This window comes from Mycteria americana, chromosome Z (genome assembly GCF_035582795.1).
Source record: "Mycteria americana isolate JAX WOST 10 ecotype Jacksonville Zoo and Gardens chromosome Z, USCA_MyAme_1.0, whole genome shotgun sequence".
NCBI lineage: Eukaryota > Metazoa > Chordata > Aves > Ciconiiformes > Ciconiidae > Mycteria > Mycteria americana.
Genome location: NC_134396.1, coordinates 16,297,802 through 16,324,503, shown reverse-complemented (window position 1 = coordinate 16,324,503; position 26,702 = coordinate 16,297,802). Strand labels below are relative to the sequence as shown.

The following is a 26,702-nucleotide window of genomic DNA, read 5'->3' as shown; positions in this document are numbered from 1 at the left end:
GTTATGAGTGTTACTCTTTCTAACTGAATGCCAGTTACTTTATACTTGATGTCCTTGAGCAGCAGCAAAGACTATGTTTGTTCACAATATTGTGTTTGTTATTACAATAAGTAACTCTTAAAGTTCCAGATTTCAAGAAATCATACAGGTAACTCTCATAGTTCTATGAATTATGAATAGTACTGTCTTGTCATACAGTATAAACATAAAACATACCTGAGAATGCACTTGAGCAAATCATAGTACCAACGAAAAATTAACACTTCAGCTTCTCCAAAGCTCTGAAGAGCTTCTAATTCTCCCTACTGTGGTAAAAGCATAAGTTTGGTGGTGAAGAATCACAAATTAATTCTCTTTTGCTGGGAAATTAATGACAGAATATGGCATATTTGTTTGCATCTCTGCATTGATCTAGTTTCGTATTAGAATATATTACACATTCTGTAACACATTCTGTATATTACACATTCTGTAACAAGACAGAATAGCAGCACATTTTTTTTTAATTGTTAGGCTTCAGAAAAAGACAAATCTTATGGGGCAGCTCCAAGCATACCTCCAGGAACATCCACAGTGACTGACATGCCTGGCATTTTTGGCATGTTGGCACTAGACTTCACCTTCATCCTTTGCAAGGATGATTCAAGCAAGTGTATCTGATCAACGTATGAAATATTGAAGACCAAATGTGCTCAACAATGTGAAGAGATATTTCCAGTGAATTGAGCTGCATTAACCATTCATCAGTACAAAAAAAAATGACAGCCAGATTAACAGCTGCTTTAATCTCTGTGGCAACACAAAGTAATCTAAATATACTGTACAACTCCTGACTTTTACTACATACATGCAAACACTCAGAAGTTCCCTCTAGCAGCTATCATGCAGTGCTTTAAATTTTTTAAATATTTGTTGAGGTCATTTTTTAATGTGATGAATTCATGTTTTACTAGTGTTAGCTTTACTTACTCTAATAAATAAGAATATTTTGCATTTCAGTGTAGCCTTTTATAAAAAAGTTTAGAAATGCTTCATACTCAGATGAGAATTAACTCTCAGAAACCTCCATTTTGAGACCAAATTATTTTATTATAATGATTCTAGAGAGGCAACCATCTTGGCTTTTAACTTGTGCTGTAACCTACAGCAGTGGTTCCCAAACATTTCCAGTTGCAAACCACTTTCAGAGAAACAACTTCAAGCAAGTCCAGTACAAATCTACTTAATTAGCTGCAGTTTTGTCAGGCTTAACACTCCTTTCTAACTACCATAGCCTAAGCTGGAAATTGCTGCTCTAGAAAAATACGAAGTAGTATTACTATTGGAAGATATGATTGCAATGAGGCATAAATTAAAATGTTCAGTAAAAAGACCATAAGTTTCTATTTATTTCACTGTGAATACATGTATTGTTAACAATGATCTAGGTTTATTAATTTAAACTATTTGGATTCTGGGTTTGTGCGATTATCTACTCTGTTTCTGAAATGCATTAACTGAGTCTCCTAACTCTTTCTGTCCAGATGGTTTATAGGAGATTGGTCAGAATGCAGTAAGACCTGTGATGGAGGAATGCGTTCACGAACAGTTCTCTGTATCAGAAAGATTGGACCTTCTGAGGAGGAGACACTGGACAATACCAACTGTTTAACACACCGGCCTATTGAAAAAGAGCCCTGTAACAATCAGTCCTGTCCCCCACAATGGGTCACTTTGGACTGGTCAGAAGTAAGGACATTTTGCTGTGTTAGCTCATTGGTAATAGTGGAGACAAGAGCTCTCGCCACTGAATATTAGTACATTTTCTATTGCTGCTTGCTAAGTAAAACATTAATAAGAAATTTAAAACCTCATAGATTTAGTATTAAAGCGTTTTTTTATTTTTGCTTTCCTTCTATGTTGTCAGTTCTGCTGTTTTGTCAAACGATTATGACCTGTTTTTATTAATCATAGTAGAAAAATAGTAAAATACAAAGTAGAATAGTAAAGTAGTAAGAAAACCTTAACGAAACAAAAAATCCTAGAATAGTCATTTGGTACAAGATAATTGTCTTAAAGAAAAAAGCAATTTCCATTGTTTTTTGAACAGGCAAATAACTGGATAGTAGAGATGATGGGCTTACAATATGAGAAGCCAGAATAAACTGCTTTTTTTTTTCCCTGAAGTAACCATGCTGATGTAAAGCATCACCTTTCTTAGCAACATGCTTCAAGAGGCAGACCTGAAAGTTGGTATTTTCTTTATTAAAGAAAGAACATCTTTTGTTAAGTATGGTGATGTCGGTTATAGTATAAGCCAAGCTTATACTAAACCTTATACTGATTCAAGTATTAAATTTTAAGAATGTGACTCAGTGCAGCAGAAAGGAAAGGCAGATACATTTGAATAGGACTGCATCACATGCAAATCAGAGTGCAAAAATGTGTGTACTTTTTCAGATCCTTGCTATCCTGGACTCCCATCTCACCCGACTTTTTATCTCAAAGTACCCTTGGAGTACTTACAAGTTAGGATTTCTTGAGTTTCCATGTCTGTGTCCTTGCTGTCAAATGCAGCCCATATCATATAATTGCTTTAATAAATTGATTAAACTATGTTTTAAAATTAGTTAATTTGGGGGTTTGTCCCACTGCTTCTTGGAAAACTATTCCTGAACTTCAATCTTTGAATTGCCAGAAGTGTGTTAATGTTCTAGTTCCATGCCAGTTTATACCTGTTTGCTTTTGTTATCTGAAACAGCCCTTCTTCCTTTCTGGCTATTATTCATCAGAAATGGATTAATCTTGTTTACATTCTGCTTTCATGTTTCAGTTTGAAGTTGTCTTTTTGGGAATGGATGACTAGAGTTAAATGTATATATTATCCCAAAGGAGGTTTCACATGTGACTCATTCTTTTGTTTCCTGCCTCTACTGAAAATACCCATAACCTACAGTGTATCAGTATACCCTAAATAAGCTGCTTCTTTTCCACAGCTATGACATGTTGATTACGTAAAGTCATCTTATCCTCTGTTAATATATCCAGATCTTTATCCTCCTTTTTTAATTTCTTTTTTTTTTTTTTTGGAAATGCATGCTCTTGCATGTCATACTGCCAAAATTCACTTCATTTCAATTATTAAAGTCTTCATGGTTATCCAGTTCTTTCTGTAGAGCATACCTCTCTAGCATCAAGGTCAGTTAGTTACCTGTGCTATCTGCTAGTTTCAGTAATTTCGGAAACATGGAACAACTGAAAGTGCTTTTGTATGGACACCATTAAGTGGACTGGAAAGAAACATGAATTAGATCAGTGCTATGACTGATCCTGGAAGGTCTTTGCAGGATCATAAACTTTACCCAGGTTTCATCCCCCTTTCAAATATTTTACTGAAGCCTGGGTAGGTTAGAACTGTTCCACTTCCTTTGTCTAAAAAAAATGAAAGGAGACTATTAGAATAAACTGGAATGACCTACCAGTGATACCCATGATTCATTGTATCCCATTTTCTGTGTACTTGCTTGCCTTTAAACAGTCTTTCATTCAAAGTAAATGATAATCACTGCCTACTATAAATAAGGTTTATGTGCCTGTAGTTGCACAGATCTCTTCTATACAGAGATACTTTTAGCTCCAAAAGTTGTTACAGTCTCTGGAAATTCAAAGCATAAAGAAGGAAGCCTGCTAGCATCACTGTGAGCACTCACAGAAGTGGTACAGAACAGCTCTTACCATAATTTGTTAATACAGGTAATATAGTTCACTAAATCACAGAATGGTTGAGGTTGGAAGGAACCTCTGGAGGTCATCTTGTCCAACGCCCGCTGCTCAAGCAGGGCCACCTAGAGCCAGCTACCCAGGACCATGTCCAGGCAGCTTTTTAATATCTCCAAGGATGGAGACTCCATCCAGTATTAGTTAATAATAGTCTAAGCATTATGGCGGTACTTAAAAGTAGTAATATCTGCATGTTAAATTACAGTGCTGTGAGCTTCCATGGAAGCTGTTGTTGTTCATCTCCTTGCTGTCTGAATTTCACGCTTGTATAATCTCCATCTGTTTTTCTTAGCTGAAGAAACTACTTCTGTAGGCAATTTTTTTTACTATTATTATACATGTTATTTTTCTTTGAACAAAAGAAGAATGTGTCAATTTGCTGTACTGTTCAACTAGTTTTGTTCTGTAAGGAATTATGAATGAAATGCCATTTCAGTGGGCTTTTATATCAAAGAGAAATCTTCTAAAATATAATGTGAACTTCTGATTTTTTTTTTGTTTTCATTAATTTATCAGACAGATGCTTTTGCTTATATTCTGAATCTCCTGTTATTTGTACCAGGTTTTGTTAATAATCCACTATTATAAAATAGATAAGTCATTCCCAGGCTATACCTCAATCTGTCTCTAGTTTTATTCAGTTTAAGATAACAGATATTTTTTTGAATCAGTTCTATAAAAAGTTGTCAGCTTTCTATCCTGAAACCTGTAGAAAAGCAGTTTCTTTCAGCAGCTTTTCTCAGTGTAGATCAGGACCTCAAGAAACCTGGAAATGGCACAGTGAATCTTAAAGTGTGTGTTGTTCTACATGCAGAACAATATTTTTTTTACCCTACTGTTGGCCAGCATTTCACACAAGAAGTAGGGTACCAAAACCAAGGCAGAAAAGGTATTAAATGGTCCTTGTCCCTACCTGAAAAGGTACAGTGTATTCCAGCCCTTTGAAAATGAATCTGACTTAGAGCAGAAAGGAAAGGAGTGAGAAGGAAAGAATGGATGACTGGGAGGGAATGTTCAGTTGAAGACTCTATCATACCACATCTGTGGCATTGGTAGTTTGTAAGCTCTTTGCATCCATTATCACAGTAATTTATTTCCAATTGGAATCTCTAGGCATCATCTCAGTACTAACAAATAATAGTATCCATAGGACAAGTTACAGAGCCATAGATACATGTTGTCTATATAGCAACCTTTAGCTACCTCCTCAAGACATTGCTCACTAATACATCATCCTTAGAGCTATCAACATTGCCTCCCTCATAAGAAGTTTGAACAACTTTTTAAGGCCTTTGTATCCAGCCTTTTATCAGCGGGAGGCTGTTATAATTTTGAACAAAATCATTCTAATCTAAAGATTCAAGCTCTGCTAAGCTTCTGGTTGTGATGGTATTTATTCAGGATTGTGAAAAAGTGCCAACTTCTTTCTGGTATGAATTTTGCCTGGTATAGCTCGGCAAACTGTCTTGACTGGTGATACCATTTTAATATAATGAGAAAAATACCTTTTTTTTTCTGTTCAGTGTTCCCAAAAATATAATGTATTAAAATCCCTAAAGTAATATACATATCAACATTTCTATATATGTATTTATATGATTTTCTGACAGAAGCATGAAAATTAAAACAAGAGTGAACTCAAAAAGTGAAGAGTTGAATACTGCTTCCATTGAAACCAATGGCAAACCTTGCTACTTTTTTCTGGAATGCAAGTTCTAAATTTACGTTTTCATACTCAAAACAAGCAATACATGATACAAATTAAACAATTGTAAAACTCTTTTATATGCCAATGCATTTGTTAAGCATCAATATAGTTACACTTTTTTTTAGTCTTAAATTATAATTAACAAGAAATTCTGTATCTTTTTGGTCAGAGAAACAAAAACATTTTGTAAACATAGAGATTAAATAAAGTCCTTTGGAGAATGTAAAAGTGCTTTTATCAAAGAGTAATTAAAGCTAACAGTGTCTTCCCCAGCAGAACATAGTCATTCTTGGATAACATCAGGTTTGCCGTAAAATTTTTCATGTATTGCAATAGTTGAGCTTTGACTGAATTATTCTGCCCACTGTAAATTGCTTCTTTTATATTTTTCCAGATAATAAAATAAACTGGCAAAAAATAATCTGATTTCTTGAGAAGAGCCTTATCAGACAAGCACATTTACTTTGCGTTCATATTACCATTAGTCATGACTTCCACTGAGTGAGTCAAAAATTCTAGAAGCATTTAGTAATGGAAGACACTTTTTCCTGTTTTGTCTCAGTATTTTGTCTTGCATTTGCATTGGAGACATAAATTTTTTGTTAAATTCTACTGATGCTTTTTATTTTTGGTGATTCAGTATTATTGTAGGCGACCTATTTCCTTACTTCACTTTCATTTCTGGGGACAGGGTGTAGTCCATCTTATTTAGTAGAATTTTGGCTATGACTCAAAAAAAGTGGGTTTTTTAAGGGACATTGATTTCTTCTGGTACCAGTAGCTGAAAGAAGATTTTTCTCAGATGGCAGCTTAGGCATAGATAAAAGAATGTGTCTTCAAGCAGGACTAGAAAATGGATGCACCTAAACTCAAATTTTGATCCTCAAACTCTTGCTTATTTGCTAACATATTCTAGAGATTATGAAACAGCATAGGCACATCGGGTTCTGACATTTTTTACAAGGTCCTTTCAACTTTGTCTCTTTTCTGTTTGTTTTTGACAGAATGCTCAGTCACTGAGAAGAAGAGATTGAGCACAAGTGATTTTTAAGCACTCAGCTAGGAAGGGGCACATGCTTTTAGTTCCTGCTTAAAAGTCATGCATTCAACACGAAATATTTGTGGGAGAAAATACACGGAACGTTCCATGGAATTTGGACCAGAACTGAGGAATCATGATCATGATGCTGAAGACCTCACATATTCGTTGTCATTCTTTTTGCTCTCTATTTAGCATGAATATTCTTTTTGCAGTTCAGCCAGAGAGATAGAGATCTTTCTTCTCTTACTTCCCTTCTTCCCCTAGTTTTCTAGTAGGCAGGTACTTAGGCCACACAAGATTTGGGGTTAAAGCCCTTCAGTATGAGGACAATTGCACCTGGATATTCTGTATCAGAATTCTGAACACTGAACTACTGTAGATAAGGAGGCAGTACCTTGACAGGACAGGATAGAATAGGATAAGAAAGGAAAGGTTAAATTTTAAGGAAAGTGATTCTGGATTATAAACTCCAAATGGAGGACCCATCTCTTTGCAGCCCAGTTTAAGATCCTAAATCTAAGCAGAGATAAGATTTAGGATAAACCTGTCCATTCTGTATTGACTAGTTTAGGTGGCTCCCCCTAAGAGATTTTCTTAACGGATCTTGTTTTGAGGTATATATATACACACACCTTTACATATGTCTAGGGAATATCCATACTTTACATAGTACTGTGAAACTGTTTTAAAATTTCTTTAAATTAGGCAGGGATGCTTCAGGATTAGGCATACAACACTAAAGTTTGGATCACTCAAGTCATGTTTTTGAAAATGAATCTTAGGGGTTTTTCTTTTTTCCCCAGTTATATACTGACCAGTTTTGGATGTGTGGAAGGCCTTTGGTGTGCAAACTCTTGAATATTGCTTCAGTTCCACATAGTATTATTTCCCAGATAATGTTTTGTCTCTACAGCTGCTTTCATGTGAAAGGCAGTTCCACTCTTGACAGGTTTGGCATAATCTGTATGTAAGGTTTATGTTGTCAGAAACTGGTCCCGGTCCAAATACTGCAGATATGCTTATGGGATAAAGGTTGATATGCCAATAGGGAATTCTAAAACTGTGCTTGCAAAATCTCCTGGCCAGATGTTAAAGAGGGACCGATTTGGGGAAGGTCTTGAGTTTTAATTTTGTTAGCACTTGTCCCTTCCCCATTCTGCAGTTGTGCTGATGTAAATGACAGTTAATAGTCAGGAGCAAAAAGGAAGGAGAAGGGAGGGGAACCAATATGAAGGAAGAGGAAGAAAAGCAGAGTTCATCAGACGTGCTTCTTTTCAAATTACTGTTTTATTATCTGCTTGCTGTTAGAACAAGCAGAGGAGTGATAAAAGGAGAAAAAACAACTGTGTGGAAACAGAATTAAAATTTAAATAGGAAAGGAGAGAAAAGCATGCATTGTACGAGAGGGTACAGTATTTCTATCTGAATAGTCTAGTTTCTATGGAGTCCAGTAAAGCATTTATCTTCCCATATGTTTATTGGGGAAAAATGTGTTCATTGTAGCTCAGTAGTCTCTAAGTGAGGTGGAGAAAGACTGTACTAAGGTCATATTAAGAACAGAGAGCTCTACTTTTAATTTCTGAAATGCACACTCAGGTTTGTTTCATAATAGTGCTACATGTGGCAGACCTTTCTACTTTGCTGCAAAGTGCTTTTCTTAAACCTAACCTAAGGCTCTTATATACAAAAGTTAATAGTAACACCATAGCCTACATATAAATAGCAAAGGAAATCTACTTTTATCAAATTAAAACTTAGAAAAACTTGAACTTAATAAAGCAATCATCAGTCAGCTTGTTTATGTTTGTTAACATTCTAAAAGTATCGTTACCATCTTGGGAAAATTGTGCTTATAGTTTAGTTATAAGACCATAAATGTATTCCCTGTTTTCCATAATAACATTTCTGATGCTTTTATTGACTTTTTACTGAGATTTTCATTATTTATTTATGTCAATATTTTTTCAGTGCACACCAAAGTGTGGCCCAGGATTCAAACACCGAATTGTTCTGTGCAAAAGCAGCGATCTTTTAAAAACTTTTCCAGCTGCGCAATGCCAAGAGGAAAGCAAGCCGCCAGTCCGCATCCGCTGTAGTTTAGGCCGATGTCCTCCTCCTCGCTGGGTTACTGGAGACTGGGGACAGGTAAGATAGTTCATACAAGTTCATACATTTATTGCTGCTGGTCTCCTACGCATTAGAACCTTCTCAGGATAAGATGTTGCTGGAAATGGATAAGAGATGGTTCCCGTGACTGAAACAAAAGCTTCTCCCCTGTTTGTCTCAGACTGAAATGTAATTCTGAATGACGGTTGTCTGCTGAACTATAAAGGATTTGCTGATAGCAATCTAGTTTCTACTGGATGAGTTTCTGTATGCATTTTTTAAAAAATTAAATAGTTCTTATTACAGTTTTTTTGGAAGGGGATTTTGGGATACAGCAATGTTGCAATGTTTAGTATTTTTAAAACACTTAACTTCCTTAACAAACATGATGGAAATACAAAGCCAATAGCCACCAAAAAGCTTTGAGATCTATATCATTTTACATAAAATACACTGAATTACCAGACAGGGAGCTAAATTGTTACAGGACAGGCTGAATAGTGCTGCCATTCAGCAGTGTTTCTAAATATGATATATTGAGTTTCCTTCTTTCTTTGTGTTTTTGCATCTCAATTATGATCAATGGCCTGTTTTTAAAATAATAAATGGATGTTTCAGTTTCTAAGTTTTCTGAGTAATTTGCCACTAATGAAAATAAAACACTTTCGCTTAACTAACCAGGGGACAGTCATTTGTGGTATTACAGTCTAACTGGCTTTTCTTTTATGGTAGTTGTTCAGATGCTCATTTATCTTAAATTGATATTATACTAAAACCACTGTTTAGTTATAGAAATTAAAAAATGTTTTGAAAGATCGAAGTATTTTTGTTTGAAATAAGTTTCCTTTTTCCTTAAAAAAAGTTCTCTAGCAGATCTGAATTCTTGTTCTCCTTGGTTTTTCTTCTTAATTCCAAAATGATTATTTCTCTCTTGAAAACATGCACTTAAACTCAGACATGATATATGAAATAGTGTAAATTATATTCTTATACCTCAAATCGGAACTGTTCAGGGAGCCAACATCGCATTGTGTTTTATTTTCTTTGAAAGACAAGTGCTCACATATACTGTCAAAAAAGAAAAATTCTAAACTATTTTATGAAAATTATTTTCTGTATTTACCAAATCTTTTCAGATGCCTGTCTTCTTTAAAATCTGTGCCTGTGTACTGTTCCTGATTGCTTTCCTGTTACCTTCTTTTATATTTAAAAATTGGATCCAGGTTGTTTTACTTTTTTATCTTTCTTATTTTTAGTGTTCTGCACAGTGTGGTCTTGGGCAACAGATGAGAACAGTACAGTGCCTCTCATACACTGGACAAGCATCCAACGAGTGTCCAGAAACACTTAGACCTCCATCAATGCAGCAGTGTGAAAGTAAATGTGACAGTACTCCCATTTCCAACACAGAAGGTAAGTTTGCCATCTTAATATCATTTATTCTGGAAAGAGTAAAGTGACATGGTCAGTATTACTGCATTAATTTATTAGTAAAAGTCTACATGACATAATCTCTCAGACTGTGAATGAATTTTTTACAATTATTTTCTAATTAGTCATTGTAGTTCAAAGATGAAGTCAATAAAAACCCAAATACAGGTTCTTTGCTTTAAAAAACACCCTTAAAAATATATAGCCTAAGTCATGGACAAAATACTATTTTTTGGTGTCATTAATTTTCCAGTCTCTTTATTGGTTCAATGGAAATGCCCATAATAGCAGGGGGAGCATGATATACTTCTCATCCACTGATCTTCTACCTGCTCCATCAGTGGTTAAAAAACAATGTAGTGGCAAAATCGTTAATTACATGTTCATTGAAAGACTGGGACCACAGATGTAATGCTACATGGTGCTACAAGCCTGTTCTTATACTTTGACTTACTTGTCAGCTTCTTCTAATTAACTTTTAATTTATTGGATTTATAATGCCTGTTTGAAATAATTACAGTAATTTTTACATGGTACAGTGTAATTTAATCAGACTATTAACTAGCTTCATCATAACATACTTTTGCTAGAGGATTTATTAGATAATAATGTCAAAATAAGCTTAGTAATGCTTATGAAAGGCTCTAGATCTGAACTCAGAAGTTGTCCAAGCCAACCTATTAGGAAATGCTGTCTTCAAAATAGAATTGGAGTGCTAGGCAGTAAAAAAAAAAGTTTCCTTATTGATTGTAAAAATTTAGAATAGTTGCTCACCAGATGAGTACATTTCATTTTGTGTGGAAGGGGAAAAGGAATAAAAAAATTACCAAAACACAAATGTCCAAAAATCAAGAAAGATGGCACAGCAATAATACCTCTTTTAAAACAGTTATTCCCTAAATTTATATATTCCCTAAATTTTGAGTACTTGACCACAATGTCAGTAACACTGCTCCTTTTAACATAACTAATCTCTGTGCAGTATATAATGGAGTATCTTTTACACAGGTTCTCCAACCAGATTGGAGTTTAATATCCTATTTACATGGAACAAATATTCTGGTTTTAAATGTACAAAAAAAGGCAAATTTATGCTACAGTCTACCCTGATTTGGTGATCATTCAATACCTACTGTATCCATTCAGGTTCACACCATAGATTCAAAGTTGTCATAGAAGTCTCTCAAATGGAGACGTCTGTGATGAAATGGGAGCATACTAAAATCTTCCCAGAAATAGACTGATGATTCAGTGTATGAGCACCGTAATTTACTGCTTGGAAGTTTTAATTTTAAATAGAGGCTTATCATCCCATGTTGTCATTTGAAAAACATCTTCATAATAGAATTTTCCTCAGTTATTTTGAGTCTCATTTTTATGTTTAGTGCTCTCAAGTAATTTTTACTATCATCTAGGAAAGTAAATCTGCTTTCCTAGATTATCAATCTAGCAAACCTTCTGCCCTTCAAAGCTCAAAGGCTAAATGATATTTTATTTCCAAAAACAAATGTTGACTTTTTCCAAAGTAAGGAAGGTAATAAGGTACTTATAAGTGGGCATGATTTAGTCCCAGTCTCCTCTTAATTTCAAGGTGACAAGGTCATGTTGTTATTTATAGTCATTAGGTTAGTAATTCTTCAATATTATCAGGAAAATATGCTAATCTCCTATAGATGAATACAATCAGGGGTTTTCTGTGTGTGATCTATGTACACTGGGTGGCCGTGGACTTCTTTACAGTGGAACTGTACAGGGTAACTATGAAAAGTAAGCCTGCTGGTAGTAGTGTTTTTCAGGGACCTACACCTTCACTGGAAAATTTTTGGGATCCACAAATAGAAAATGTTGAAAATCACTTACATAGTTTTCCAGATGGACTTCAGCATTTTGGCGTGCATTCTGAGTGGGCCAGGCATGAGCCGGCTCCTTACTGACAGCCATGCAGCCTCATTAGCGCAGTTAGGAAGAATCAAGGGGGAAAAGATATAGCATAATCTCTTCCAATAGATACAGTTCCCAACACGTTGCCACTTAGCATCCCATATTTGCTTCTGTCCCACATTGAAAGTATTTACTCAAAACCACTGATTATTTGTAAGTGATTAATTGGCTCAAATGGCTCAAAAGTAAATGTAATCTCGAAGTTCATTTAACCATTTAAAATACCTACATTCTTTCAGAAGAACCTTGCTGCAATCCATGAAATACTAAGGGTACCCTATCCTAAAATTAGAGAAAAATTTTGTCTTCAAATGATTTTTTCAATACTTTTGCAAGTATTTCTTAAATATATATTCTAATTTATACACATTTCAGAGCTGCCATTAAATACTGAATATAAGAAGCACAAACTGAGAATTTGCAGAAGAATGTGCATGTATTGCACATTTTCTGCCTTAAAAAAATACTCTTAGACACAAGAGGAGCTGACATCTCCTGTGTTAGTAAAGCATTAGCCTTTAAACAGAGGCATATCTTTATCAGCATACTAGAGAGGATGGAAAGCTTGTAAGATTTCGAGAACTAACTAATCCTAAAGAGCACAACTATCTTTGGGAAGATAATACTGTCTAAGAAATAAATATTTGAGTTTGGTATTTCCTTGTGAATGTATTTGTGAGAGGGGCATATTGTGCCTGTGCGCTCGCTTCCGTCTCTCTCCAGGTGCAGTGGGCTGTGAACTGTGTATCAGTATTTGGGTTTCAGGGAAGGAGTCAGGTGTCTCAGAGGGACGGTTCTGCCCCTTGGGAGTGGGTGTGCGTAGCAGAGCGTGCCTGGTTGCACGCAGAGGCTTTGTCCACGTGCCACCTAGTAGCACTGCCTCGTGCTTTGGGCCCCACTGTGGGGCAAAAGCAACTTCAGCAACAGGTCATTGGTTTGCAGCAGGGTCAGAACTAGCTGAAGGGATTCCCTTCCTGTTTCAAACCCCAACAAGCCTCCTGATTCCCTTCACTTGCCAAACTCGAGTGCTCACAGCTATGGAACCCATTCAACAATTCCTGGACAATTTAGTTTTGCCAACCCAAGATAAGAACATGTTTTTGAGGAAGCTTGAGGCACTCTGCAGTATAATGATCATGTTGGTAAAGTTTGGAAGCACTTTCTTGGGCAAAGTACGGGTTGTTTACGTAAAATAAGAGTCAAAATTTTGGGGATACAGAAATACTAAAAGTTACGATATGTCTTGTCACATTTTACAGCTGCTTTAGCTCTTTGTTTTCTTTAAACTCTTCATTGGTGATCTAGAATATTGCAGATGGGGTTTTGACAGGCTGTCACTGATGAGGCTAACATTGCATTTGCTGATGGAAGTGAACTATGGCATGTACCACACGATTTGAAATGTATTCAGGATTATTTTATTCTCTTAAGTATATATATATATCTGCTGAATCTAGACTACTAAAGGCCATCTGAAACTTTACCTGAAAAACTATTTTATCTATTTTTATGTCATTTCAGTTTTCCTTGTATTTTGTGTGATATGTCTTTGCCATCTCTTTAGCTGAAGGCACAGTGACATTCTGTGATTTTATTACTGTAATGTGATACTTAATATCATAATATTGTCTGATCTAGCCACAAAGTTCAGGAAGGGAGAGTTTAATACATGTAGCTTACTGAAACTTATTAACAGTAGTTACTAGGAAAAAAAAGGGCTCTGCTAAACCTCTTCCATTCAACCACAGTCCTATGAAGAATAGGCTACTTCATCAGCCACTGTATCTATTTCAAAACTGATTTTTAAAACAGAAGCTGTGGGCAACTTCCAGAACATTGTCTCACTGCTGTCCAAACGGCATTGGCTGAACAGGGTCCAGTTTTAGTTAAGAGGAAGAATACCTTAAAGAAACATGAAATGGGATAATTTCAAATCCTACTTATAGCAAAAATGCAGTTAGTGGCTTTACCTATATTTAACTAAATACAATGTGTATGAGGGTTATTTTTGGGATTGAGTGAACTTTTCACATCTTGTCAAGATCAAGTGAACCTTTTTATTCCTCACTTCATTTATAATTCACCATCTGTCTCTCCTATATTCCCAGTCTTCACAAACACAAGGACCTGAAATATTTCTGAAAGATATTTGACCTCTTTTGGAAAGAGTTTTTGAAACCCAGTGAATCACAGTGACCATGTGCAGTTGCTGATAGAGAAATATGTCTGTTTCAACCAGCTACCCCCAACGTCTGTTTCTCCTGGCATCCAACTCTGTTTCCAAATTAATAATTAAAAAGTTAAAAAGTAGTACATAAAACATTGGGTAGGTAGAGTAAAAGAATTACAATGAAAGCACTATATCTGTGTTAATGAAATGAAAGTTTAAATCATTTCATAACCCCTACTTATCTAGCTAACAGCATGCATATTGCCATTATCATAAATACCGTTCAGTACAGACCCTGAAGTTCAGCCTCACTAATGCTTCCCAAGGTTCAAATACTAAAAGTTCTCACCTACACTTAACTTGCTACTACAGTATGCTTGCAGGATGAACGCACTGTCATAACTACCTGTTCCAGAGCAAAAATAATGTACTAGGAGATTGTATGTAGAAGGAAAACAAAAAGGAGTAGCTGAATGATTGTACATGCTGACTGTGTTTGTTTCACTGTTACTTTTTTCTTTTCTTACCTGTTCGGTGTGTCTGTTGTCTCTTTCATATTTGGCTTACAGACATCTCGGAGTCAAGGACTGTTGTTCTGTCAGGCCTTGGAGCAACAGCATCCTGGCCTCCAGTCTTCACTTCTAGCTAACAAATCAATACAAAATACAATAATGGTCAAAGTACTGCTAGTTCATCTCCTTTTTATTCACGTTTTCTTTATAGCTGTTGTAATTTGAGAAAGATTGTAGGAGGAAGGCATTATCAAATGCAACCTTAAAAGAGTAAAAGCTTACAGCATTCTTTTGAGACAAATCATTTTCTGAGAAATGAATCTAATTTCATTCTTCCCATCACTTAATTTTTGTAATTCATACTTGTGGGGTTTACTTTTCTTCCATATACATCTCTTCCATCTTCCTACACGTGAAGCAAAGCTCCTTGCCAAAGTCATATTTTAATATCAGTCTCAAAGGAACTGTGCAAATGCTTTTACCTAAAAATCCCTTATCAGACATCTAGCACAATATTCGCTCCAGTGCAAAGGAAATCTGCAGCAGCAACATCTGAGCTGTAGAACCTGAGTGTACCCCTGAGCTCTCAGATACAACTGTATCTCCAGCTGTATCAGAATAAGAACTGGACCAAACTATTACATTCCGTATTCCCACCTTCTTTCTACAGAAAGGAAACTGAGCCAGGGGAGAACCACAGCATATTCCAGCAGTGCTCCTGTAATGTACCCCTACAAGTCACTTTAGATACAACCTGTGTGGGACGGAAAAGAATGAACCCTTGTCCACGTGGCTGAGCTCTTGTTCTCCCTTCCTGGGAGAGTTACCTGCCAGTATGACAAGGGCTGCTGAGGCAGTAAGCCCAGCATATAGGGAAAACACAACTATGAAGAAAAGCTCTTACATGTCTATTACAGGCATAAAAATGGCTTTTCCTCCTGCATAAAAGAAATTGTGGGTGTGTGGAACCAAGCCTAAAGTGTAATCCACCATTCAGTCCAGTCACTGAACTCACACTCTTGGTGCCTTTATTCCTAACAGTCATCGTTTCCTCCATCCCTGTTAGCTGCAATGCACATTCTATTTCAAGGATTCTTACAAATGCAGAGGAATGGTACCAAATAGTGCGAATCATATTAGATTTTGGATAACCTCTCATGGATGGATAAAATAACTCCTGAGAAAGAAGCTATAAAAGTATTGTAAGAAAAATTACTCACATTTCCTAGCCATCTAAAGTGATCGTTTATCCCAATTAAATGATAATTCTTCCAAGACAAAGTAGGCACACTTCTAAACGTCTGTGAGAGAAGCCCTGCAAACATTTTTATGGCTTTTTGAAATATATTGTGTGCACTAGGCTGGACTAGAAAGAGTAGTTACAAAGAGGGCAAGGGGGATGGATAGAGAAGCAGCATGTTAAATGTCAAATTTTATTTGTACTTTAATTTTCGTTTCTGATTTTTTCTCTTTAATGCTTTTAATTATTAGAGTGCAAAGATGTGAACAAAGTGGCATATTGCCCACTGGTGCTGAAGTTCAAGTTCTGCAGTCGAGCATACTTCAGACAGATGTGCTGCAAGACCTGCCAAGGACACTGACCCACAGAAAGCACAAGAATGTGCCTTGTTATTATCATTGTGGAAGAGTGTCCATCAAAGAGAGCCACACAGCGGAATGAGATTGACGTCCTTGCAAATGCATTACCCTGTGGAAAACGTAACCACTGGTCAGCCCCAGCTGACAGGATTTCAATATTATTTTAACTTCTGTGAAGTGGGATTTATTAATCCAAAGTGCTGGACACGCTATAAGGAGGGCATGCGAAATTGGAAAGATCCACACAACACATATAGCTTACTGTGGAAGATTTGTGTTCTTTTGACTAAATCCAATAGTCTGTTTACCTCCTTGGACCATTAAAATAATTTTTATTATGGACTTAGCAATGACACTGAATCCATTTGTATTTAAAACTGTTTAAAATGTAGCTGTTATGACTTGGTCGACTATGGAAGTAAAGAAGAATCAAAAAAATGTTAAGTCATAGCTTAAAAATGTTAACTATTTTATCTCACACACAGCACCACAATTTAAATTATAAAATGAGCTTGGAAATGTTATTTAAGGAGCAGAAATTAAAAAAAAAAAAGTATTTTCCCTTCATTCCACCTAATTCCCTTTGGAGTAATCCATATTTCCTGAACACTGCTGTGAGCCATATATAAAGCTATACTAAATAGAACAACTATGAGGGACTTAGTTTTAAGAGGTGCAACAGTTATTGCAGTGGTGCATGAAATACAAGTGTGCTATGAAACAAAATGAAATCTGTGTTGTAGATTTATAGCCATCTTACCATTGTACAAGTGAAGCTGAGATTTTCACTGAAAGGGAACATATTTCAATATCATGGAGGAGGCAGACTCCAACAGTGGTGAAGATTGTATTACCAGCTCCTTCACTACTACCGTACAGGTCGCTCAGAATTTACACTTTGACTCCAGCTCAGTTTTGTTTACAACACCAGCCACAAAGAAGAAATAACTTTGTGGGTATCTAGATCTGGTTTACATGTTACTTTTGATTCTCCAAAACTAAGGAATTCCAGTGCAAAAGATAAGCCTACTGTGTAATAGCAACAATCCTTTGCAAAGCTGAAAGTTAAAATGGATTCCAGATGTTCCCTTCTTTGATACCATAGCAGAAGGGCATTTGTTTATGAGAAGGAATATGTGAATGTGCAGTTCAGGAGACCACATCTGGGTGGGCAAGGATTACAACCAAAGAATAAACGACTCATGGAGGTATCTATGTTCTGTTCAAATGAGAAGTCAAAAGCGTGCTTGAGCCAAGAGGCCTGTTCACTATCAGGAGTAAGGCACACTGGAAAAGTGGTGGCTAGAATGAAGTCTGGCCACCTTCACCTAAATGGCCAGGTACATATTTAAATCTGGACCATATTTAAAGCTAGGGGCAGCTTTCAGCATGAGACTGGAACAAACTCATGCCTCTGGATTAGTAGCTAGATGCCTTAACTATTCTGCTGCCATACTCCACTTATTCTATATTACCATATTTTTAATATTCACCAAATACTTTGCATTTTTAAATGTGAAACCAAACTACTTAGGCAAGTCACATTCAAGAATCTACCATAAAAAAGTTAATTGTCGTGCTCCTCTTACCCTTGACTTTTCAGTAAGAGACTCAACAAGGAGATAAGGAAAGTAGGTACTTGTTTATATTAATATATTGTACTTGAACACTTGCATTTTGCAGCAGGTACTTGATGAATGTGCTTTTGTGTCCACCTATGCCTCCTTTGTTGTAGTGCAATTAAAATTATGTGAACAATAACGTCTTACAAATTGTAACTCAAATAGCACTTTTTTAAAAAAGTACTCTTTTCATTGAAAAATAATTTCAAAATACCATGAGATTGAAGTGTACCCATGTATTTTACCAAGAACAAACCGAATGTGTTGCACACTATTTACTAATGTGAATTAACATGGAACAATAGGTGTTGTTAACAGGACTCATACTATGAAATCCCCCCAACATATTGACAATCTGTCTGTGGGGTTTTGTGTAGCCCACGTATTCATGACCATCGAACTCCTGTCATCTGCTACCTCTTGCCAGTATTTCCACTTCTGTACACCTGTGACCAGTGGAATTCATTTTCAGTTGGCTTGCATGTATTCACATATGCTTATCTGCTGCTCTCATCACCATGTAAACAACTCCTGTTAAAACTGACACCAGTAGGTAAAAAAACCCCCAATCTTTGGGAGTTGCACATAGGGATTAAGGGCAGTATGTAGTCCTTCTCTGTTAAGTGAATCGACTTTATGTATCCTTTCGACAAAACACCTTGGTGCTAGCATGCCCTGGCTAGGTCAAAAATACGATGAAAGGGAAAGGGCTTGCTATGGCATTCCCTAAGCAAGAGGCCTCTTCGTATCAGGGTCCGGTTTTCTCCAGGGTATGATTTTGTTTATCAGCTAATGTGTCTTTTCAGCTAACAAGAAAAGGGTTTTCTATGTATTCAAAAGAAACCTTTTTTTTTTTTTTTACCTCACTTAGGACATTAAAATTGTAAGGAGTGTTTCCAAAGACACATTTTGCTCTCTTACTGGTGCTAGAACACTAGGGAGTCCAATGTTTACTCTGCAACATAACAGCACTGAGGTTGGAATTTAAAGAACTCCCTGGAGCAACGTTGAATTGTATTGTTAAAGGGAACAAAACACAGAATGTATGTGGATTTACAAACTAAGCAACGCTTCAGACTAAGACCGAAAAATGAAACCTAATTCAAAGCAAAATAATTGGTTTCCACAGCACAGTTCATTGCTGCTGCTACACTGTAGCCATCTATATAATCTAAGCTAAATAGTGTTATATTCCTAAATAGTGACAAAAGGACTATTTGTATAGGCTATAAATATGACAGGCCTAGAATCAAATAGTAGAATACAAAATGCAGAAATCAATTTGGTGCCAGTACTTCCACTGAGCAATACTATCAGCTGAAGAAGATCAAAAAAGAAAGAAAAATCTAGAGATTAATCCCTCAAGGTGTATACACCCAAAAATAGTCCATTTCGTTAGGAACTTTGTAATGGAGTGAATGTCACATAGATATCCTTAATAATACAGACTGAAATTACCTTTGTATTATTGTGATTAGTTGCTTATTATTTTATACTCAGTATTAATGTGGTACACTGTTACTTTATTATTATTATTTTTGCTTTTGTAAATTATATTCTAATTTATTGTCATGTTTCTTAACACTTGTTCTACATGCATTCTCCTGCTTGTAATGAAAACAAAAATATTGTAACACTTGATGCAGTGAAATTCCACACCAGGCACAGATTTGTTTTTAACATAGATAATTTAGTAAAATAAAACTGCAGCTTTTAAGAATGATATCCATGGTACAGTTGTCTATTCCCTGACTTACAGTTACTAGAATTCTGTATGCTTAACGTTTGCTTCGTCAGATGCATCAAAATATATATAAGATGTTTTCTTTCAAGTAACATCTATATGTTATGCTAGAATCCTGTCCTTGGTAGCAGCGATATTTGTCATATATAAGCAAAACAGTAAGGAAAAGGAAAAAAGATCATGGTCATGTACGGTATTAGATAATATTTTAGCCTAAGCAATAATGTAGATCAAGAATGAAACTAATGGCAGCAAAAATATCCTGTACTTCTTGGAATGATTTCATTAACAGCCAGTCAATAATAACAATAACAATAAAATGTCCTTCTTGCATTGAGCTTTTAAGGTTTTATCTGAAGTTTATCTGAAGCCATGATGTTTTTAAATATAAAGAAGAAAGTAATTTCAGAAGATTTGGTGCTTAGGTCACTGTTGCTGAGAGATGCTTCTTTTCTTACCTGGTACAGTAAAAATATCTTGTATGGAAATCTTTGATCAAGTCCTATGAAATATTTCTTGTTTCTCAGTTAAAATCTATTTTCTGGTTTAATGAAAGTAATCACTCTACTATTATGAGTAAGATGTTAAAGAAAGTACAGAGAACCTTAAATACTTTGATAAGGCATTTACTAATTTTGGTTATTCATTTTTATTCTATTTACAAATGAAGATTCAAAAAACAATTACCTGTTTTAAAGGTACGGGTATTTCTACCTGTGCTCTGTCACAAAGTTTTACTGCCCTACAGATCAGAAGTTAAAGACGGAGTAGTCTTTCTTAGTAAATAACACAGTCTAGTAACAGTTTTCTCTGTTATTTCAAAACTCTGTTGACTTTCCTCCCATACATTCACACCAGAAGTTATTACCTGATAAGTTTCCCACTATTGTTCAGTTTTGAGTATTATTCTTCCCCCCAGAGCCATTTGTGTTTTGGATTATAATGACAAACTGGGTACACTGAAACAGATGCTGTTGTGTTTCCCTCTCTTTTCCTCCTCCTGCTACCTTAAACCTAACATCACCCATGCTGACTATAGAATTCCTGGCACACAAAATTCCCTTCAGTGTTCTTAAAATGCACTCTTCCTGTGCCTGAACTTCCTTCTGGAGCCAACCCTGCTATTATAATTCTCTGCTACACTTTTTCAGTTTATTTCTTGAGGAAATGGACACCATTTTTACCTGAGATACTGGCTTTTCCTTTCTCTGATTTCCCTTGCTATACTCCTACAACTGTTCCTTCATCAGTAAACTCCCTGTTGTCTCTGAAGCTACCTGATCTACAAGAAGGACTTTTAAATATCCTCTGTAGAATGCTGAACAGGGCTTGGTTATTTTGCTGACTTTTTTATTGTTATTATTTTTTATTACTAGGAACTAAGATCCAGGACTCTTCTGTGGAGGTTTACTGCAATAGACTTTGGATGAGTCCTGTGAGCCTCATCTGGAGTCAGTCAGGCATCAACCTTAAGTGTCTTAAGGCCATTACTAAGCTGAGGCTGTCATTCTGCGAGAAGTGACACCCTATCTGGCCATCTTCCCTTCACCACAAACAACAATTAGGTGGAAGAGATGGATCATTGCTTCTGTGTGGTCCCTCCAATCTTTGTCCTAGACAGAATGGTGTAAGAGCATTTGCATGCAGTAATCAGGATGGAATCCCAAACAGATTTATAAAGGCTCAGTCAGCCATGGAACAAGGTTCACTACAGCACTAGTGACTTGGTAGTTTCCCAAGTATATTTGGCCCAGCTAAAGGGGGAGTTCATGTCCAGTTTAGGAAACTGAGCCACTCAGAATGCAGTATGATGTGCATTTAAGGATACTGCGTCCCTTAAACTGGCCTATCACCTAAGCACCACACGTCATTTATTGTCTTCTATTTCTGCACAGGACTGACATTTTCATTGAGCTGGACAGGCTACAGGACACATACTTTATGCTCAGAGGTTGTATAGCTTCCAGTCAGAAAATTACTGAAATCTGACCTGGAAAGTATATAAGTATGTGTTTCTGCATTAAGAGTGGGAAGATGCCATTTCTGTAAACAGGAAGGCCTTTTCAGAGAAGACCTAGCAAGATCACTAGATAAATAATCTCACTTCTTTAGTAATCCTGTTTGGCACAAATTAGTCGGATCACAGCTTGAGATAGAAAAGGAAGTGTTTTGGAAGCTAGAAGTGAAGGCTCAGCCAGAGGGTGCTCCAGGCCTTGGTTGCTCTGACCACCCAGAGGGATCAGATTTGGCCCGGCTGATAAGGGATAAGCCATGCCTTTTGAAACTGGATTTCTTCAATGCTAAGCACATCAAAATCAGTGCATTTGTTTACTCTTCTCCCCACCTCCCCTTGACATCAAAGTCGTTATAACTGTACACACTCCTGCAATGTTTATAACATAACAAAATTATCATTCATATTGTTTGAAAACCCATCTCACAATATGATTTATCTTTTGCAATGAAGATCAGTCTTCCATGTAGGATTCAAGATCTCCCTCCCCTTAGAAGCAGACTGGTACTGAGTAACGCTTCGTGTGCAAGTAAGCTGAGGTAACAGTTCTACATGTGTGGGAACGTCTTTGAGTTATATCTTCATGGAAAGACTTGGACCCTCGAGTTAACTGGAATTTCAGGAGACAAACTTAAGTTGAGAGTGCATTTTAAGTTATTATTGCCACATTTGTTCTGAAGGCAGCTATGCTTTATAAAGCAAACAATTTTACAGAAGTGCAGTGCACTTAATAGGGTCGCTGCCTTCTAACATCTTTGAATACTGATCAGAGACAGGGTCAGGGCCTCGAGCACACACAACAACATGTGTTTGAAAAGTTTGCAGTCCTTTTCCAGGACACTCTCTTTCATTCCTCAGAATCCACAAACTGGGACAGGAGTTCTCTTCCCTCCATCACCTTCTCCCGCCTGGTGACTGCTTCTCCTCTTTCTCACTGCTTCAACATGTCTGTGGATCTCATATTCGGTGTGCAGTACTGCTGTCTTTGATCTGATATTTTAATGTGAATGTTATTAAGAGTTCTCATATCTGTAACTTAACACTGTTGTATGTTAAAAATGCTAATTTTAGGCTGGTTTTGTGAATTATTTATTAAAGTCTAAAAATGAATATAAAATCTAAATAAGAATTTAAAGAAACAAATGCTAGAGATGCATTAAAATTTTTTTTTTTTCAAAGAAGATACCAGATAAAGATATTTTTTTCACTTTTTTTCTACCACAATAATTAAAGATCCCCTCAAGACACTTTTTCCTATTATGAAAAACACTAGGTTAGGAGCAAATATAAACTGAGGAAACCAAGCCTCTCTTTTTGTCTCTCAGATTCTCTTTCACATTTAGCCTTTGCTGTTGAAATGCACTTTCAAAACAAGACATTCTGCAACAAAAAGGAATCTCAAACATCTCATTTGGCCTTTCTGGCTCAAAGTTTCCTTAGAAGTTTATTTACCTAAGATAAGGTTACATTGTTGAAACCATCCTGTCAATTAGCAGATAACATTTGACTTCAGATGTATTATTCTTCACAAGCATTTTGTCTGGTTACAAGCATTTGTGGCTGGTAACTGAGTTTCTAGAGAGGACGGGAGGTATGATGGCTATAATTACATGTATAAATTAACTATATATTGCTTACAGTCCTTGTGAAATAAGAGTGCAGAATAGCCTATTTAAGTAAAAGTGGGAAAGAATTTAAGTTGCATTTTGCACCAGCCACAAAGGGAAAACACAAGGGAAGGATACTGCATCTCAGGATTTTCAGTGAGGTTTAAGAAGTTGGCTCAGCTTTGGTTGCTCACTGCAATCCTTGCTAAAATGTTTGTAAAGCTAAAGGAGGGTTGCCTGAATTCATGGATTTTTTTTTTTTAACTTTCTTATCCTAATCAGCCTAAGAAAGGTCTCAAGTGTTAAGACAAACATCCTTCTGTAAAGTACCCACACTGCCCCCCCCCCCCCCCCCCCCCCCCCCCCCCCGATTTGTGAAGTTGCTATGCTGGTTTTGCCACTTCTTGCAGTTGCGATGATCACAAATTTTAACCTACTGAGACCTATGGGTTTGGGGCCTTGGTTTCATGGCTCTGGACATGTCCACTCACCCCCTTTCTCCTCTAGATGGAAAACTCTGCCATGCGGCCCTTCTTCCTCCAGGATGAGCAAAACGCATTTCTGGCACCACAGACGCACTGGCTGCTCCTCAGGACTCCCAGGCTGTGGGCAGATGCTCATTAAAATGGGGGGATGCAGCTTCAGACATTGCAGGTGCTCTGCCTGTGGTGCCTTGGACAGCATTGCATCACACTGGTTTCAGTGGGACATGGCCTTCCCGTCAGCTGGCATGCATGGTGGGGACAGGCTGCACTCAAGAAACATGCTCTTTCTGGAGCATCTTTCAAATTCAGCCTGCAGTCTCCTCTTAGTCTTCCTGCCTATGGCACTGGGTGTCCCTCAGCCCTTTTTGGGAGCCCAGCTGTAGCCTGTGGCAGCTCAGAGCTGCAGCCAGGACAGGGTACTGGTGTGCACAAGCCTGTCACGGGGCCTGGCTGGGGCTGGGGGTTGCCCTGGTCGCTTCTGTGTGGTGTGGAGAGCTGCTGAGCTCCAAGCTGTGACGAGTCTCCTCCGCTGGCAGCTGCCGCCTGAGGGGAGGTTGAAAGCTGGGTGTGGGTTGGCTTCACACTGGGAAGGCCCAGGTGTGGGGCGCGCCCTGGGTGAGAAGCACCCATGGCCGTTGCCGGCTGCCTGGGCCATGCTGAGCAGCAGCCGCTGCCTGGCATCCAACTCACGGCAGCTGCCTCCTCGCCTGGAGAAGTGAAGGGGACGCTGCAGTGAGCAGCCACACAGCTCCAAAGGGAGAAGTTCCCATGTGTGAGCAGGAGAACTCGAGCTGAGGTGGAAGGCCAACGGTGGGGCTGGGGAAGCCGCAGTGGGGCCACAGCTCTGGGGCATGTGCATCGACAGGGCCACTCAGTGAGGGAGGGACTCCGCCTGGCTAGGAAAGCTGCAGAGGGGCCAGGGGGTGTGGAGGGAGAGTGGGGCCATGAGGTGGGGTGGGGGAGCCGGGACAGTGTGAAGAGCTGAGGAAATCTCAGGTAGCAGGGGGATCCCGGGGCAAGGGTTGGATGAATTGGTGGAGACCACAGGTCCCAACAGAGGTGCCCCTACAGCAGAGAGAAGATGGATCCTGTGGGCAGACGGAGTGTGCGAGAAACTTGTAGAAAAGCCTTGAGCTCGGAGAGGCCAAGGGGACTTCCCTTACAGAACCTCAGTCCTCAGGGTGGAGAGTGGAGGGCCCATGTAGGGACTGTGGAGACAGAGAGACCCTTGGTCAGTTTAATCCCTCCAGTGAACTCCTGAAATGCTATATATACTATTAAAAGAAAGAAGCCGTGACTCTCTCGGTGACTTGCAGCAGTGAGCTGAACTCTATACCTCTTTTGCTAGCCTGTTTTAATTGGCTATGCTGTATTTAGCAGATGAGGGAACTGCAAATGATCATGAAAAGTAGCAGTTGCAAAAATGATGTCCATAAATCTGCCTACCGCAAAGACAGCAGCGTTCTCGAATGCCAGATGCTTGCTGAGTCCCGTGTAATTCTGCTGAGCTGATGAACAACGCTTACAGCGTGTGTTGACTCTCAGCTGGTCATCAGGATAGTGAAGAGCTGCCAAGAGGTATGTTGCTTGTTAACAGTCTGAGACTTAAAGCCTTCAAAACAATAATCCTTGGATCTCCTTTAAAAATAAAAGGGTAAGAGAGCAGTAACGTGTTTTGGTAAACTTTGGACTGAAATTTTGATCATTCCTCTGTGGCTTGAGCAACTTGATTACAAAAGCAGTCACCTTGCATAGGGTGTCCAGAGTTGTGCAATGGAGTGCTGTGGTTACACGTAAAATGTCAGCTTGGTTTTGCTTGTGTTTTCCTTATACCATGTGTGTCATTCAACAGTGTACGTTTATCTTTATTTTGATCAAGTTAATGCTGTTCTTGGAGGCTGCTTTTAATGGCCCATACTTACCTGGACTTAGTGTATGGAAGTTTGGAAAAGGATGCACAGATGAATGAATAGTCAGCCCTACTGCTCAAAAATATTGAGCCAGGAGTTGAAAAAAATCATGAAACTGTCTTTGGGGAAAAAAAACCCACCAAACCGAAACCAAACTTCTGAGTTATTATTCTCTTATTAGCCTTTTTTAAAGCCTTATGGTTTACCTGTTTCACATGTCTCCCCCGCTGTATACTGAGGAAAGCTAGAAAATTACTTTTTTAAGGGTGACAAGCAAGGTAGGAAACTCAACAGCTGGATTCATGTCATTGCCATAGTCTTTCAGCAGAAAACACACTTTCAGATGTTATAAAATTACAAGGGCTAGCAGGATAAATATCCCATTCTGATTAAGAATGGAACGCTCGCTACGCTTTTTAGGAAGTGTCAGTTATACTTATGTTTCTCAGTGAAGGCAACTGTTTTATAAAATTTTAAGCTTTGATCCCCATTTTATAAAAATAATGACTTAACTTAGTGAAATGCTGCTTTCTTCTGGGTCATTTCAAGGGACTGTCTTCCAGCTGGAAACGGCCAGAACCTAGGGGTATTCTGCCCACATTCTCTTTGTCTCTAACATCTGTGATCTTCTAGGAAAGTAAAGGATGCAATACCAGCTCTATACTAATTAGTAAACCCTCAACAACAATCTAGCAGCATCATGTCTTACTTACATTACTTCTGTCATGAAGGTGCCCAGTGAACCTGAACTTGTGGTCTGCTGAAGGACTCCTCGGAGAGTACAAAGGTAATGTTGTCTTCATCCTACAACAGTCTTGCTCTGCCAGAGAATGTGAATCTGGCACAAAGTCAGAAACCTGATAATTCATAACCAGCTTTGAATGCACATACATAAAACCAGTGCTTTTGGCTTCCTGATGTTCCCTCTCTATTGATTCTAGCCAAAGCTGCTTGGACAGTCAATTGTATGAATTCCCATTTGGGCTGTCTTTTTTTCTTGTCCAGATACTTACTTTCTGACATGAAGGATGCAAAAGGTGGCTGCCTTTGTC

At 37.7% G+C, this 26,702-nt stretch overlaps 1 protein-coding gene across 9 annotated transcripts in view; it reads left to right on the top strand.

Moving 5' to 3' along the window:
• Nucleotides 1–19,930, top strand: part of ADAMTS6 (ADAM metallopeptidase with thrombospondin type 1 motif 6) — a 157,683-nt gene extending 137,753 nt beyond the window's left edge. For 8 of the 9 annotated variants that reach the window (XM_075526679.1, XM_075526678.1, XM_075526673.1 and 5 more), the window contains 4 exons: nucleotides 1,524–1,728; nucleotides 8,478–8,654; nucleotides 9,872–10,028; nucleotides 16,161–19,930. In XM_075526679.1, coding sequence (XP_075382794.1) covers nucleotides 1,524–1,728; nucleotides 8,478–8,654; nucleotides 9,872–10,028; nucleotides 16,161–16,270 — 649 coding nt within the window. In that variant the 3' untranslated portion in view covers nucleotides 16,271–19,930. Of the gene's footprint in view, nucleotides 1–1,523; nucleotides 1,729–8,477; nucleotides 8,655–9,871; nucleotides 10,029–16,160 lie in introns of those variants that run through there. The other variant, XM_075526681.1, reaches the window with a different exon arrangement.
• The last annotated feature ends 6,772 nt before the right edge of the window (nucleotides 19,931–26,702 follow it).